At 43.5% G+C, this 15,068-nt stretch overlaps 1 protein-coding gene across 3 annotated transcripts in view; it reads right to left on the bottom strand.

The window, feature by feature from the left end:
• Nucleotides 1-15,068, bottom strand: part of GRIA3 (glutamate ionotropic receptor AMPA type subunit 3) — a 213,384-nt gene that overhangs the window by 69,091 nt on the left and 129,225 nt on the right. For all 3 annotated transcript variants that reach the window (XM_081847981.1, XM_081847980.1, XM_081847982.1), the window contains 2 exons: nucleotides 14,724-14,930; nucleotides 6,523-6,899 (listed from right to left, as the gene is read on the bottom strand). In XM_081847981.1, coding sequence (XP_081704107.1) covers nucleotides 6,523-6,899; nucleotides 14,724-14,930 — 584 coding nt within the window. The remainder of the gene's footprint in view (nucleotides 1-6,522; nucleotides 6,900-14,723; nucleotides 14,931-15,068) is intronic.

The following is a 15,068-nucleotide window of genomic DNA, read 5'->3' as shown; positions in this document are numbered from 1 at the left end:
GATTCCCCTAGAGCTGCTGCAACAAGGAGGTAGACTCATTGAGGGAAGGGACTCCATGGAGCGAGTTTAGTCCAAGGGTCCTCCAAAATCTGGGGCTTTGAATAATCAGTTGCATAGAATCATGTTCCTTGAGAAGGATGCATGCATTCATCACACTGATGTTCTACGTTTTAGGTGCCCAGTGAGAAAATCCTAGATGTGCACCTAAAAATGTACTGTGTGAAGCATCCCACAGAAATGTGGCATTATTTTATCTGTTTTTAGACTGTTTTATACTATTTTACATTTTTATTATTATTGATATGTTTGCTGTCCTGTGCTCCTTTGGGAGGAAGGGTGGAATATAATAATAATAATAATAATAATAATAATAATAATAATAATAATAATAATAATTTATTATTATTTATACCCTGCCCATCTGGCTGGGCTTCCTCAGCCACTCTGGGCGACTTCCCAAAAAATATTAAAATACTGTGATGCATCAAACATTAAAAGCTTCCCTAAACAGGGCTGCCTTCAGATGTCTTCTAAAAGTCTGGTAGTTGTTCTCTTTGACATCTTGTGGGAGGGCGTTCCACAGGGAGGAAAATGAATGAATGAATGAGTGAATGAATGAATGAATGAATGATAATCATTGTCATCTAACAGAACTCAATTTCCTGGACAAATGCTAATTCTCATGAAGAATCCAATGCAGTGAGTAGCTCATTCCAGCTAAAAATCTAAAATTAAGTAAGGGCATACCCTCAGGAATTTCCACACCAAATACTCACCTATTATAGGTCTAACTAGGCATTAGGTGTTCTGGCTGTTTCACACAAAGGCAGCTTGAAAGAGTCTAGGTCAGGAAGTCCAACAGTGAAGTCTCTCCCAGAATTCTCGTCTGTCTAACAGCTCTGCATGCTTTCATTCCATAAATGTACTCCAACAAAACTCACACCGGAGGACCTAAACTCCTTTAACTAGTGATATTAAAAAACGGACTATAGGCTCAGTATCTTCTGAACAAATGAAAACCTTGTTCAGCTTCTTCACATTTACAGAGCAGTGGCTGGGATCCACAGGAAAGGTATGCAATTGTGGTTGGTTGGGTGGGTGGGTGGGTGGGAAGTATGTGCAGCAGAGGTTTGGCTCATTGTCCTCCACCCCTGAGCAGTTCCCACTGCTGAAGAAACATGCCTCTGTTCTGCTTCAAAAGTGGATTGTCTCTTTAGCAATAAGAATCATTGGTCTGGTTTGCACATAATGGTGAACCAATGTTTAAAAACTATGGCTTACCAGGAATTAGCAAGCATGCTGGTGCATGCATGCAACTCAAATCATGCCAACTTGCCTCCCTTTGCTATGCCATACTGAAACAAGCCATTATGTGCTAACCGATGCTCATTGTTTCTCTTCTTCAAACCACAAGAAGAATATAATATGGAGCACTCCTGTGGTATGTACAGAGAGAAACAAACCATTAGCATTGGTTTACATGTAATGCTAAGAAAGCACTCTGGTTTGTTTTCTGATATAGGACAGGGCCTTCTCAGTTGCAGCACCCAGACTGTGGAATTGCTTCCTTAGAGAGGCCTGGGCTGTCCCCTTTCTTATTGCTTTTGGACAGGCAGACAAGTCTCTCTCCCCCCCCCCCGCCCTTATTACTACAAGTTGGTTTACTATGTGTTTTAAATCCCACTACATATTCTGTTTCATTCACTTCTCCTTTAATGCTCTCTGGCATTTGTTATTTTAAAAAATGTGTCTACATTTTTTATTGTCATATTGTACATTTATTTATATTTTATTATTATGAATTGCCTTGGGGACCCCTCTGAGCTGAAAGGCAGAGGCAGAAATGTTCTTCTGCACAAATAAAATATTAATTACTTGTATTGAATTGTGGGTAAATCTTCTGATGTTTCGTTGTGTGGTTTGGCCACAACACAGTGCTAATTACTGACAAAATGTTGGGCTTTCTTGAATTGGGGCCCCCCACTAATCTCCAGGCATGGGGAGCAGCCAAGAGTGGGTTGGGAACTTTAATAACATTAGCTACTCATAGACTGATATGTATATTACAGCGACTTTGATCTTTCATAGGCCTTCTTGAAGCATCCAAAATTGGGACGCTGATAAGGAGAGAAAATGTCCCATTCATTATGCAAAACAGAGATTGCTGAACATGTTAAGAGTCATCTAAAGAGCCTAACAGAAATCCTATGGGATTCTATTTACAGCTGAAAAACAGGTCTAGTGGAAATAAACATAAAGCCTGCAGCTTTCCATGTGATGCCTCATGCTTATTTTCCCGGTCCTTTAATGGGTGAACACATGGTCAACAGCAATTTAAATGCTATCACTACACACTATCTTAACAGCAAGCAGAGAGGCAGGGTCTCATTACAGGTTTCAGGATTAAACTACAAAGCACACGGGCACATGAAGGAGGCTCTAAGCTACTCATATACAGAAGGGTATTGTGACAGAAATTTGTTTGGCCATCAACAAATCCTTATAGAGGCATTGCACATGAACAGCTGGACAGATCATAAGGTTTGGATCTTAATGTGACTATAACAAACATGCAGTCACGACTTTGTGTGAATTCTGGTCCAGTCCCATTTAATTTCATCAGAACTCTTTGTCATCTAGATCCACAGTCTTGATCTTTCGTTCTTGCAAATATTATATCGGTCTCCTAAAAAAACCCATCCCTGAAGCTATCGTTAGTCCTTGAAGATGGGGAAATAGGTACAAGAGGGCACCTGACTCCCCCTCTGCAACTAATAGCAATGAAAAGGAGAGATTATTACACGCTGACAGCAGTGCTTTTCTTCTGGAAAAATGGTGCTGGTACTCACCATGAAGTCATTACAGTAAGAGCCACACTTTGAACTAGTGCTTTTCTTTTCTTTCTTTTTTTAAAAAAGAAGTGTTGGTACTGCATACCCTTGAATACCCCCAGGAGAAAAGCATTGACTGACAGCACATGTGCTAGGGTAGCCACATAGGTATGGCCAAAAAAGGGGAGAAAATAGGATACAGCATTGCATATGAAATATCATGTAACTTCCCATACTGTGAAAGACGGTGAACAGGTGACTTGTTTGCATGTTGAACCTGCTACCTAGGTGCTAACTGTTGATGTGTAACTACAAGGTCCTAGATCTCCCTTCTAATGGCTCTTTACCTTTAAACCCTATCTGGGGTTCATCCCCATCTCGTTCCCCTGGAGAAACCCATGGTTTAGTGTTGAATCAGAACAAATAGCAACTGGGGTTTCTGCATATTGCCATTTGTTCCAATTTGGTGCTAAAGAGTGGGTTTTCCAGGGGGAAGCAACAGCAGGACAAAGGCAAAACCACTCAGACCCATGTCTAGAAAGCCCAGCACAAGTGGAAAGCCACTCAGAGCCATACTTTCTAGACATGGGAAAAGGAGAAGCACTTCAAACAGTAGGACTCATGCAAAGTAGGACTCATGGCAACTCTGCTCCACCATCTGCATGCAGGTCTCTACATCACGGGTAGGCAAACTAAGGGCCAGGGGCCAGATCCGACCCAATCACCTTCTAAATCTGGCCCACGGACGGTCTGGGAATCAGCGTGTTTTTACATGAGTAGAATGTGTCCTTTTATTCAAAATGCATCTCTGGGTTATTTGTGGGGCCTGAATGTGTGCTTTCACTTTAAATGCATCTCTGGGTTATTTGTGGGGCATGGGAATTAGTTTATTTTTATCCCCAAAATATAGTCCAGCCCCCCACAAGGTCTGAGGGACAGTGGACTGGCCGCCTGCTGAAAAAGTTTGCTGACCCCTGCTCTACATGAATCCCAGGCATCTTCAGCTGGACGGTTCAGGCACCAGGTGATGGGATTCTGGAGAGCTACTGGTGGCTGGTACTCAATGGGACTGGGAGGGTGGAAGGTAGAGAGGCCACCAGTAGGTGGAGCCAGAGCTAATGATAGGCAGAGTCATAACAAATGGCAGGCAGAACCAACTACCGCAATTCTCCTTTTGCTTCCATAATCCTATTTGTTAAATCCAGAAGGGCAAGACTTATGGTGGAGAAGTTGATGGCCAGTGCTATTTCTCTGGAATAGTTGCAAATAAGAAGGCAGACAGGTGGAGATTGCTGAAAGAAGACTGAAATTGGTGGGACAGTGCCCCATTTGCCCTAACTGAGCATTCTCCTCTGGCTACCACTGAGAGGAGACAACTGTGGTCTACATGGCCTGGCCTGATAGAAAGTAGCTTTCAATAGAGTGGGGGGCAATTTCATCAGAGAAACAACATAAATCTCCCTTCCATGGGTATAGCCAAGGGGGGGGAGTGGCAGGGAGTGGCAGCTGCCCTCCCAATCAATAAAAATACAGAGCTAACTGAGGTTCTGCCCCCCCCCCACCAGAAGGCCTGCCCACCCCACCCCCCAAATCCTGTCCATGCTCCCTTCTCAGATTTCATCAATACATTGCAACATGCTTCTGTTAAAAAGCTTTCGTGTTTGCACAGTTCAGTCTCAATGAATAAGGGCTCATTCAGACTTAGGGCTCATCCACACTTGCCTTTCCCCTGCTCATTCCAGGCTTTAAGGCTCTGTTTATGATTCCCCCCCCTTTTTTTTTTTTTGCTCAGGAGCTTTCCCTGTGAAAACCTGCTTTTATAAGCTCAATTGGAGCAAACAGCAACCCACAGAAAACCTGAATTGATGTTTGCGGGCAATATATATATATATATATATATATATATATATATATATGCGCTTGGATATGGAGCTTATAAGCTTGGGCCAGTGCCTAGAAAGAGCTGGGCAAAAGCTTAGTGTGGGTAAGCCCTTCTGCTGTCCCACTGCTTCCCCCAGGGGAATCCCGCTCTTTGCTGCTGAATAGAAGGAAACATCTGTTGGGTTTTCCAGGTACTGACATTTGCTCCATTCCCTAGGGTTTTCCTAGGGAAAGTGGGGGCAGGGGGAGCAACCAAAAACTGTTCAGACCTGTGTCTAGAAAGCATCGGACAAGCAGAAAATCTTTCGGATCATGGGAGTAGCCAGTAATAGGATTTTTGTTAGGGGGAGCAGCCAAATTTGTTAAGCTTTTTTTTTAGGAGATTGTCCCCTTAAGTTAAGAAATCATGGGGGGGGGGGGATGCCTTCTGCTAGGAGGGAGCAGAACGTCAGTTAATTGAGCACAGTGGTAACTCAGGTTACAAAAGCTTCGGGTTACAAACACTTCGGGTTACAAACTCTGCTAACCCGGACGTAGTACCTCAGTTTGAGAACTTTGCTCCAGGATGAGAACGGAAATCGAGTGGCGTCGGCGGGCGACCCCATTAGCGAAAGTGCACCTCAGGTTAAGAATGATTCTGAGTTAAGAATGGACCTCTGAAATGAATTAAGTTCATAACCCGAGGTACCACTGTACTTTTCTTGGCACAGGAGACACTAATGTGGAGAGTGCCCAAAGGTAGATCTCCAGTTACTGTTACTAAAAGGGTTTTTTAAAGTGTCTTTAAAATTCAAAAGCATTGCCTCTTTCCGTAGGATTGCTGAGATATGCCATACCAAGAGCTAATACAAATAAGATTTATTACTGAAATATGGTAGCCTTTGTTACAAAGACAATATGGATTGGGGCTGTAGCCATAATGAGTGTTGAGGAGCAGGCCTCACAAAGAGGCCTCCTCTTTGCACTATTTCAAAAGCTTTAACCCTTGTACTTCTAGAGATTGGAAATGATACATTTTTTAATGTAAGCTGGCTATTTGAATTTTTTGTTTTGTTTTGCTGTTCCACACCAACTTACATTCAATCTGCATTTATCTAGTTTCCCTGACGTGTCCCAACGTAACGTTGTCAGTCAAGGCTCTGACCTATGTTTAAAAGACTGGGAGATCCGAGCAAATTTGTTTTTCAGAACAACATGTACACAAGGCAAGACATAACAGTTCTGGAGGATGTGTATGAAGGAATGAATATCAGATAACAACATAAGTCATGGATGAGAGGAAAAAAAGACAAGAAGATGAAGGCATGACGAAAACTTAAAAAGCTAGTGTGAATAATGGTGAGCAGCATAGAGGGTTTCTATTTTTATTTTTAAAATGCTGTTGCATGTGTGGCTTTGCAAAGGCATTGGCTCTTGTTTTGCAAAGCAGAAATCAAAGTGTTATATGCACCAAGCAGATGACCGTAAAATGAGAGATGCAGCAAAAACACGGTAACCCTCCAAGTATTGCTGAAAGATGTAAAAACCCGATGCATTTTACAGTCTCAACATGGTGTATATAAGTTCTGGCAGTGATGCACGGATGAGAGGCATTGAAAAGCAATGCCCGTCACAAACGTTTCTTTTCAAGGGCGAACGCCGGCAAGCAATTGTGGCTTGATGGAGGAAGCTTAGCATTGGATGGAATGTCAAAATAAAAATTTGGAAAGCATGTTTGAGAAAGAAGCATATATGCACCATGGCATCAGCCAACGACCATAAAATGCAAAAAGGTGATGGGAGTGTGATATGGGGTGGAAAAAAAACAAACCTTGGAGAAATATCGCATCCTTGCTGCATAAAGGCACCCAGGGAAAACCAAAGGCTGTTAAATATTCCAAACTCATTTGGAGGGTCAGGAGGGTTCTGAGGGTCTCGTGGTTCTTCCTGGTTGTCCTCCAAATGCCACTCGTAAGGGCTGAATCTGCTGACTAGGAACAGAACCACGCTGACTCCAATGTAAGCAAAGACTATACACATCCAAATTTCATAGGCCAAAGGATCCAGGAAGGAGAAGACCCCCGGTTTAGACTTTTGGGGCTTCTTGATCATGATGGAAATGCCCAGGCTCATAAATGGCTTGGAAAAGTCTATGACTTCTTCTCGGACCAAAGTTATAGTCAGCGGGGCAACTGCAATGTCTGCTCTCTGAAAAGACAACACACAGAAAAGAGAAGAGAGAATTACAGCCAGGTATCCCTGCCATCTTTGCATAAAAACAAAAGGCATTTATTTAGAACAGCCTTTCTGCTAACATGGCGACCTCTAATTCCTATCACCCTCAGCCAAAACCTATGGAGGGAACCATGGAGGCAAAGGCTGGATGTCTTTAAGTGAGGATTAGATGCACTCATGGAGGATAAAGCCAGCAGTGGTTAATGGCTACAACTGCTATGCTCCTTCAGCAGTATTGGAGGCAGTGTGTACCTGAATACCAGTTCTTAGAAATTGCAAGATGGGAGGGTGCTGTTGCACTCATGTCATAAGAGCCCATCTATTCCCGCATGCTGTTCTTACTCTGGAAGCAGCACCTGAGCACAATAGTTCTCTCCCCACTTCCCTCCTAACTATGTAGGTAGAACGTAGCCATTGTGGTCTGTGGCCAGCGAGAGCTTTATCTCCCATGAATTTGTCTAATCCTCTTTAAAAGCCACCCAAGCCAACACCTCACACATATTATATCTCAGTAGTTCTTAGGTAATGTATACCCCTCATGATTCCTTACATTGCTTCACATACAGTACTTCAGTGATCCCCAAGACAGAGCTATAATAATCAGTACAAGAGCCCATATGTTTTGAAAGTGTGGAAAGCTTATTCTGCCCCCACTCTTCTAGCATCTAGGAATCCCCCAGTCATAGCTCAAACATCTTCAAGCCAATCTTTGGAGCACAAAGGCTAGAAACAAAAAAAGAATCAGGAAGTTTGTGTTCTGTGGTTAATGCTATCTCCTGTTATCGCCCTGCACTTTTGCAGAATGCATACAGCCTATTGCCTTTTTTCCTTTCTTAGTTTTGGTGGGGGAGAACACCATCCCATTCAGTTGCTATTTTAGGTGTTTGACACCAAGTCAAGTTCTGGCATTCTGATCCACCCCAGCCCCCCCTAAAGCACACACACACATGCAACCCAGTAATGTCTGGGCGAGGGCCCACAATGTAGTGAAGACCCATAGGCAAAATGGTCCAGTGCTTTCAACTGATAGTAGAAACAGACCCCAAGAGGCAAAGTCTCAAAAATAGGGTAAAAATGAGGTTATGCATGACTCTGACACAGATTTGATATTGAAACAATTGTTCAAAAGATGTCAAAGGAGGTGAGAACTCACTAGGGAAGAGGATCTGTCCCCAAATTGAAATAGCTTATAAAAAAAGGATGAATGCTTTCTGCCAAGGTAATCAAGATAGCCAGGTCTTTGCACGAAGACATGAACCTACATTTTTAATGCTATGAACAGTGCCAGGGGTGGGGGTGGCAGGAGGGAGCTGGGAAGTTTCACTTCAGAAACTGAGTCCAGGCTCAGTTTAGCCTGTGCTCTATACACTTAATAAATGTAGAAACACAGCCTTCCTCAACCTGGTGACCTCCTGATGATTTTGGACTACAGCTCCCGTTGTCCTTGAGGCCCTGCTGGCTGGGGATAATGGTCTGAAGGAAAGTGAGGCCACCCCATTGCTGATACTAAGCGGTGCCTTGGGTTCCATGACTGAAGAAAGGGAAGGTATAAAATAAATAAAAGGTAATAAAATAAATGGGGGGGGTACTTTATGTAAAAGGTGGGTTTTGAACAAAGTACAGTGGTACCTCGGGTTACATATGCTTCAGGTTACACATGCTTCAGGTTACACACTCCGCTAACCCAGAAATAGTGCTTCAGGTTAAGAACTTTGCTTCAGGATAAGAACAGAAATCGGGCTCCGGCGGCGCAGCGGCAGCAGGAGGCCCCATTAGCTAAAGTGGTGCTTCAGGTTAAGAACAGACCTCCGGAACGAATTAAGTACTTAACCCGAGGTACCACTGTAACAGGGATTTAAAGGGAAACACATAGCTGTTCATCATGATGCCTAGATGGCGCTTCCATGTTTAAATGCAGTATACCACTGAATGGCTCTCGCTAGGGAGCAACAGCAGGAAGAGAAGGCTGTTGTCTTCAAGATATGCTTGAAGGCTTCCCATTGGCCACTGTGGGAAACAAGGCAATGGACTAGATGGAACTCTGCTTATGTTCTTAATTAGGGCTTATCTGGCAAATAATAATTAGGACTGTCTGGCCATTCCATTGTATCAGCAGGGAAGGACATATTCGCGCCTTTAGGTTGTTTCAGACATATGCAAGAGCAACCTCTGGGGAAAGAGACACAAATTTCCAGCTTTGCTCTGTGAGGGATGCACACTGCTGCAGTGCTCACGCCACTAAGGCAGCATCAGAAGAAGCCGCAATGTGGATACGCATCATCTAGACTGCCTGGCCAGCTTCGAAGGAGCCACTTGTCTGCTGTGACAGCTTAAGCACACAGTGGACAAACACAAGCCAAAATAATGAATTATGCAACCGCTCAGCATGGCTGTTGCAGGAACTGACTTCACAACAGACCAGGCTTCCTTCAGATCCCATTCCTTGCTGCTGCTGCTGTTGCTGGTAGCATAGTTATTCAAAATTAATACCGTGCATACAAAATAAGACAATCATTTTTCCAGACAAGACACACAGGGGCATTGGAGAAATGCAAAAACTCTTTGCCCTTGACTTTTCTGACAGGCTCCTAAGCTCCTGAGAGAAAGTAAAGCCATCTTTTGAATGAAAAGTGTATTTGCCATAATGAGCTGTTTTATAGGGGAGCTCATCTTCAAATGGCCTTGTGGGCATTTTATTATTAAGCCCCCTGCCCCTATGAACTGCCATATCTTTCTGCCTCTCCATTGGTGGCGGTGGGGGAAAAATGAGTGTGAATTTCATTATTCTGTGAAGAAAAATGGTATGAAAAAGGGAGTGTGGAAGGAACCAAACTGCACACTCCTTTCCCCTGGCTCTGGTGCAAGTCATAGTAGATTGAGTGACAGCTGTCTTAATTTATTTTTTTAAAAACTCTAATCCTTAAGGCCACGAAGGGCAAAGTTCAGCTTTCATTTAAATACAGAAAGCAAAGGTTCTAGTCCTTATGGGTGTGGAGATAAGCTTGGAAATGTATGGCAAAGTGTCTGCTTAAATCCAGAAGAGTAGCTGAATAATCAGAGATGAGCTGTAGTGCCCATCAACCCATCCCTTCCCCCTCTCAAGGACAAGGAGTAAGAGAATGCATTATGCAAAGTAAGCAAAAGGAAAGATGTGCCTATTTGCATAGTAATTCATATCAAGGTTAAAGGAGTCACCTTTCCGGGTTGCAGAATGTGGCAGGTTCCCTAGTATTTGCTTACCAATTTCCTGATTTATTTCCCGATTTATTTCCTTCCTTCCTTCCTTCTCTTCTTGTCAAGGTAAAATTTTGTCTAAGCAAATGCACCCAACTTGGGGCTACAGTGGTACCTCGGGTTAAGTACTTAATTCGTTCCAGAGGTCCATTCTTAACCTGTAATTAACCTGAAGCACCACTTTAGCTAATGGGGCCTCCCGCTAATGCCACGCCGCCACCGCACGATTTCTGTTCTCATCCTGAAGCAAAGTTCTTAACCTGAAGCACTATTTCTGGGTTAGCAGAGTCTGTAACCTGAAACGTATGTAACCTGAAGCGTATGTAACCCGAGGTACCACTGTACTTGAGTGCTGCAGACCATGGGATGATCAAGCACATTAGGAGCAAATTACAGATTCGGCAGCAGAAAAAGCTGCAAATTGGGGGAAAGGGCATGATTTGCAGTAAAAAGAGTAACAGGAAGGAGGGAGCTTAATCCTCCCACCTATTATGTTTCCCTTGCAACCTCCCCCCCATTTGTTTCCCCATGCAGTAAAAATGCATCTGGAACCTTACTTTGAGGGCAGAACAACAGCGCTGAATTATATGGGAAAAGGTACCAGGGGCAGGGGTCTTCCTTAATTAAATTCATAAGCCCTACCCTAGGCTCTCCCCATATTTTGGCCAGTTCATAGCCCCTATAACTTTATAATAAATAAGAGCTAAAGGAGCTGTGCTTCAGGGCTAGCTCAAGACAATTTGGCACCTGATGCAAACCACAAAATGGTGCCCCCTTCCCTGCCAGGGAAGAAGAGGCGAGTGCAGATCTACATCAGGAGCAAGGAGGGAAGAAAGATCTACATCTGGACCTGCTGTCCCTGTAGATCTTGCACCCTGAGGCAGTTGCCTTGCCTTGCCTCAAGGGTGGACTGGCCCTGTATTTGAGTGCTGGGGAAAAGTAGCTGGAGCAACTGGCTGGCAAGGAAAAAGAGAAGCAGAAGCAATGCCAGATTCAGGCTCTGGAGGGCTCTTGGGCACAATGGGTTTCCTTGCCAAGCAGGCTTATAAGCAGTTGTCAAAACATAAAAGTTTTTAAATGTTTTAATTATATTTTAAATTGCTTTTTGTTATCAGAGGAAGGTTTGCTGGGTGCCTGGGCTCCTTTAGAAAGAAGGGCAAGATATATGTTTAATAAAATAAATAAATAAATTCAAAACCAGTCACACAAACATAAACTACATGGTTTGGAAAGTAATTTCCCTTTGGATTTCACATTTCTCCAAATTTTTCAATACAGCTCTCAGCTTCACACCAAAATGTGCAAAGAAGAGAAAGAAACATATTTGAGGAAACAGTACTTTAAGAAATGTCCATATCGAGATAACCAAATTTAATTTTTTTTTTGAGGAAAAAGGTTGTGATGAAATACATGTGTAAAGTACTTATTTAAACACATTTTAAGCTAAAAAACAGATTGATGCAAAATTAGAATGGACCTGACATATGAATGAAAACATGATCAATCCACCTTTGTTCATCAGCAATGTGAAAGTCCAGATCTGCTCAGGCAGAGAAGTCTGCCTTGCTGTTTTGTTAAAAAACCACAGTATCATTGCCAGCCTTACACTCAGAGCTATTGTGCTCCCTGTGGAGAGAGGTTGAGAAGTGCAATCATGTTCAAGTAACACACCCGAGGCTCTCTGCAACACATCAGAACAACAGCCTTCTGAGTTGTACTAATCCCAGAAGATCAAGGGAGATTTCTGAACTGAGACGAACTACCCTACAGAAGGCTGGCTTTTGCACGGAGATTTCATTGTTTGCAAACTCTTTTATCATTCACTGGATGCATCTGCTGTAGGGCGACATGTAAGCAGATCCCAAACTGAAATGATATTGCCACTGTGGTCATGAGAAAAGTAGGTTAGATGTGGCTAGCGGGTGGAGAGAATCCAAGTTATGGATGCCGAATTGCATGGAGCACAGAACACCAGGGTTCAGCACTGTCAAGTCGCTGCTAAGGTCCGAACCCAAGCAGGCTACCCCTCCATTAACCCTTGGAGCCCCCTGGCTCTGCCTCCTCTCCTCTTCATTGCTGCTACCTACTCACCTGCCTTTTCTGAGCAGGCAGTCTGTTAGGAGATGCAGAAGCATCACATCTACCTGTGTTCTGCTCTCCCTTAGGACAGTTTGGCAGACTGGCAAGTGAAGGAAGGGGCAGCAGTTGCAATGCCAAAGAGAAAATGGGTCTGTTGAGAATATCTTGGCCAAAACTTGGAGCTGGCACTAACTGAGCAGTTCTGGGGAAATCACTTTGTGTTGGACAATATTCAGACGTCTGTCAGGGCCCAATGAAGGGGGAGGACCCCTAGTTCAGGGAATGGGAGCCTCATGCCCACAGCCCTCCACGCCTTTCTTCCCCAGGCCATACCCTCCTTGGGTTTTTGTTTTGTTTTGTTTTGCCTGCATAGAATTATGATAATGCTTCTTGCTTCCCTAGATGGAGGATAGAGGTGTGTGTGTGTTTGTGTGTGTGTGTTTGTGTCTGATGTCATGGACTGAATGGACACAGGAATGGTAGGAGGCACCAGCTGGGGGACACGCAAGGGAAGATGGCTCTGAGTCTGGAGAGTGGTGGTGTGGTCAGAGGGAGAAGACTGGGGAGAGGAGGTGGCGGAAGCTGAAGGCGTAACAGGGCTTAGTGAGCTGGGAGAGGCTGTGGCAGTCCAGAATCAGAGGGAGAAGCAGAAACTGGAGAAGAAGTGGGTGAAGAGGCAGAGATTAGCCAGGGTGTTGCTCCCTCCTGCTGTGGTGATCTCCCCTCTTGTCTTGGTCTCCCAGAACCAGAAGATGTATGAAGAGGGAGGAGCAGAGACAGGCACATTGGCAAGTCTTGCTGGGGAAGACATGGGGAAAGAGGATATCTGGACAGCTGTGGGAAGGTGGAGATCTTCAGCCACTGCATCTGTCTCATAGGGGTAAAACCTACAGAGAAGAGTTGCTGTGCTCCATTGTCAGATACAGACCTTGCTAAAGCATAAAAGTTCCCTAATCCTTACAAATTTCTTTTCTGGCCACTGTGAGAACAGGATGCTGGACTAGATGGGACATTTGCCTCATCCAGCAGGCATTCATATATATATATATGAATATAGTATATATATTTACCTGCAGCCCAGAGTGATAACCACTCTGAGAAACACTTTACCATGTAATTCTACTTAATGTATAATCTGCAAATAACACATCAGATACTGCTGACCAAAGTGCATATTACCTGCCTCAGCACTAAAATGACTAAGGCTATTTCACACATATTTATGTCCTGCTGAAGAAAGTGGGGCTTACTTTGGAGTAAACAACATGTATAACATAACACCGTTAAGTCTACTTTCTCCTCCTGGCAGCTGAGATGATTGAACGATCGCCAACCCAGATGAGGGCTGCTGATGTGCTCACAGAAGCAGGGATGGCTCCAATTTGAGTGGAGAGGAATAGCTTTTCACACCGGGCAAGAACATTTTCATCATGAAGTCTCCAGGTGTTTTACAAAATCCTTGCTGGGTGAGACTGAGCTTGTATCACTCATCCACATTTTACCGTGGGTAAAATGTCAGGCTCCTTGAGGTTAACTACATGGTCAAACATCACTCAGCAAGTCAACCGCAGAGCCAGAACATAACAGGGTGGTCTTGGCTTCCACTCCATTTCTTTAATTGCTCAAGAGCTTTCATATCTGGGAAGCTCTCCCTTTTGGTTAACCTAAGCCTACCTCTCTATAATTTGAAACAATCACTTCTTGTCCTGTTTTCAGTCAATAAGGCAAAATGCTTACTCTCTTTTTCTTCTCTCTAAGTTTCCTTTAAACCTGCTAAGGTCACCTCTACATAAGGATGTCAGAAAATTCCCATGAAAACAGAAACAGGAGCAATGTTCACTTGTTTGTCTGATGGCCATAACATAAATCATTCCGGTGAATACAACTGGCATTTGCTTTCAGTCTGTAAGCAATATGTAATTGATTAAACACCCCCCTCAATATTTGTTTTCCATTATTCCACCCCATTCATTGCAATGCAATGACAAGATAACATCCATATTGTCATACTGGATGTTGGGAAGAATAATGTAGTTTTTGGTGGAAGGAGGCAGACAATGGAAACAGTTTTGCATACAACAAATACAAATATCTCTACATTATAGATATTACTTGGTTTAACCGTCATGGAACCCGATGCAGGATGGTGGAATTCTTGGGAAAGGAGTAGCCGTGACAGCTATACAGGCACAATACTAATTTTTTTCAGGTCCACCAAATTTGTAGCTGTCCTAAAGAAAATTTGAGAATGGTCAATAGGTGACAGACGAAGAGACACATCATGCCCATATTTTGGACATTCACCACAGTACTGTATATCCCAAAGTGATATTTCTTACTTTCTTTGCACATTTCTGTACCTGCATACACAACTATGGAGCTTTGCCAGTATAGATGATAGAAATTGGGCCCTGCTTGGCTTTGTTGTCCATTCAATCATAAGCAAAACCACAATATATACACAAAAGTTCAGTGGCAACTTACCCCATAGACCAGCTCACCCACCATGCCATTCCACATTTTAGTGTCAGGATCCCTTGCTCCGTATTTCCCATCGGGAACAATGGATAGTTCATATTTTATCCCAACGTGCTTTGCTATTTCATAAGCTAGATCAACACAATAGCCTTCGTATTTTTCATTTCCTCCCTTTTGGTCAGGAGATTGCTTGCGCATCACGTAGGGTGCTTCCTGTAAAATGACAGGGGGTGAAAACAAAAACCAAAGTCCTCCCCCCCCCCCCAGTTTTAATATATATCTTCTATTAAAAATGTGCCCAGAGTCTGCAGGGTGTATGTGCAGCAGAGACGGGAAAACCTGCAAATTTTG

The sequence above is a fragment of the Podarcis erhardii genome (genome assembly GCF_964252035.2).
Source record: "Podarcis erhardii genome assembly, chromosome: Z".
Lineage (NCBI taxonomy): Eukaryota > Metazoa > Chordata > Lepidosauria > Squamata > Lacertidae > Podarcis > Podarcis erhardii.
This window is presented reverse-complemented; position numbering and strand designations above follow the sequence as displayed.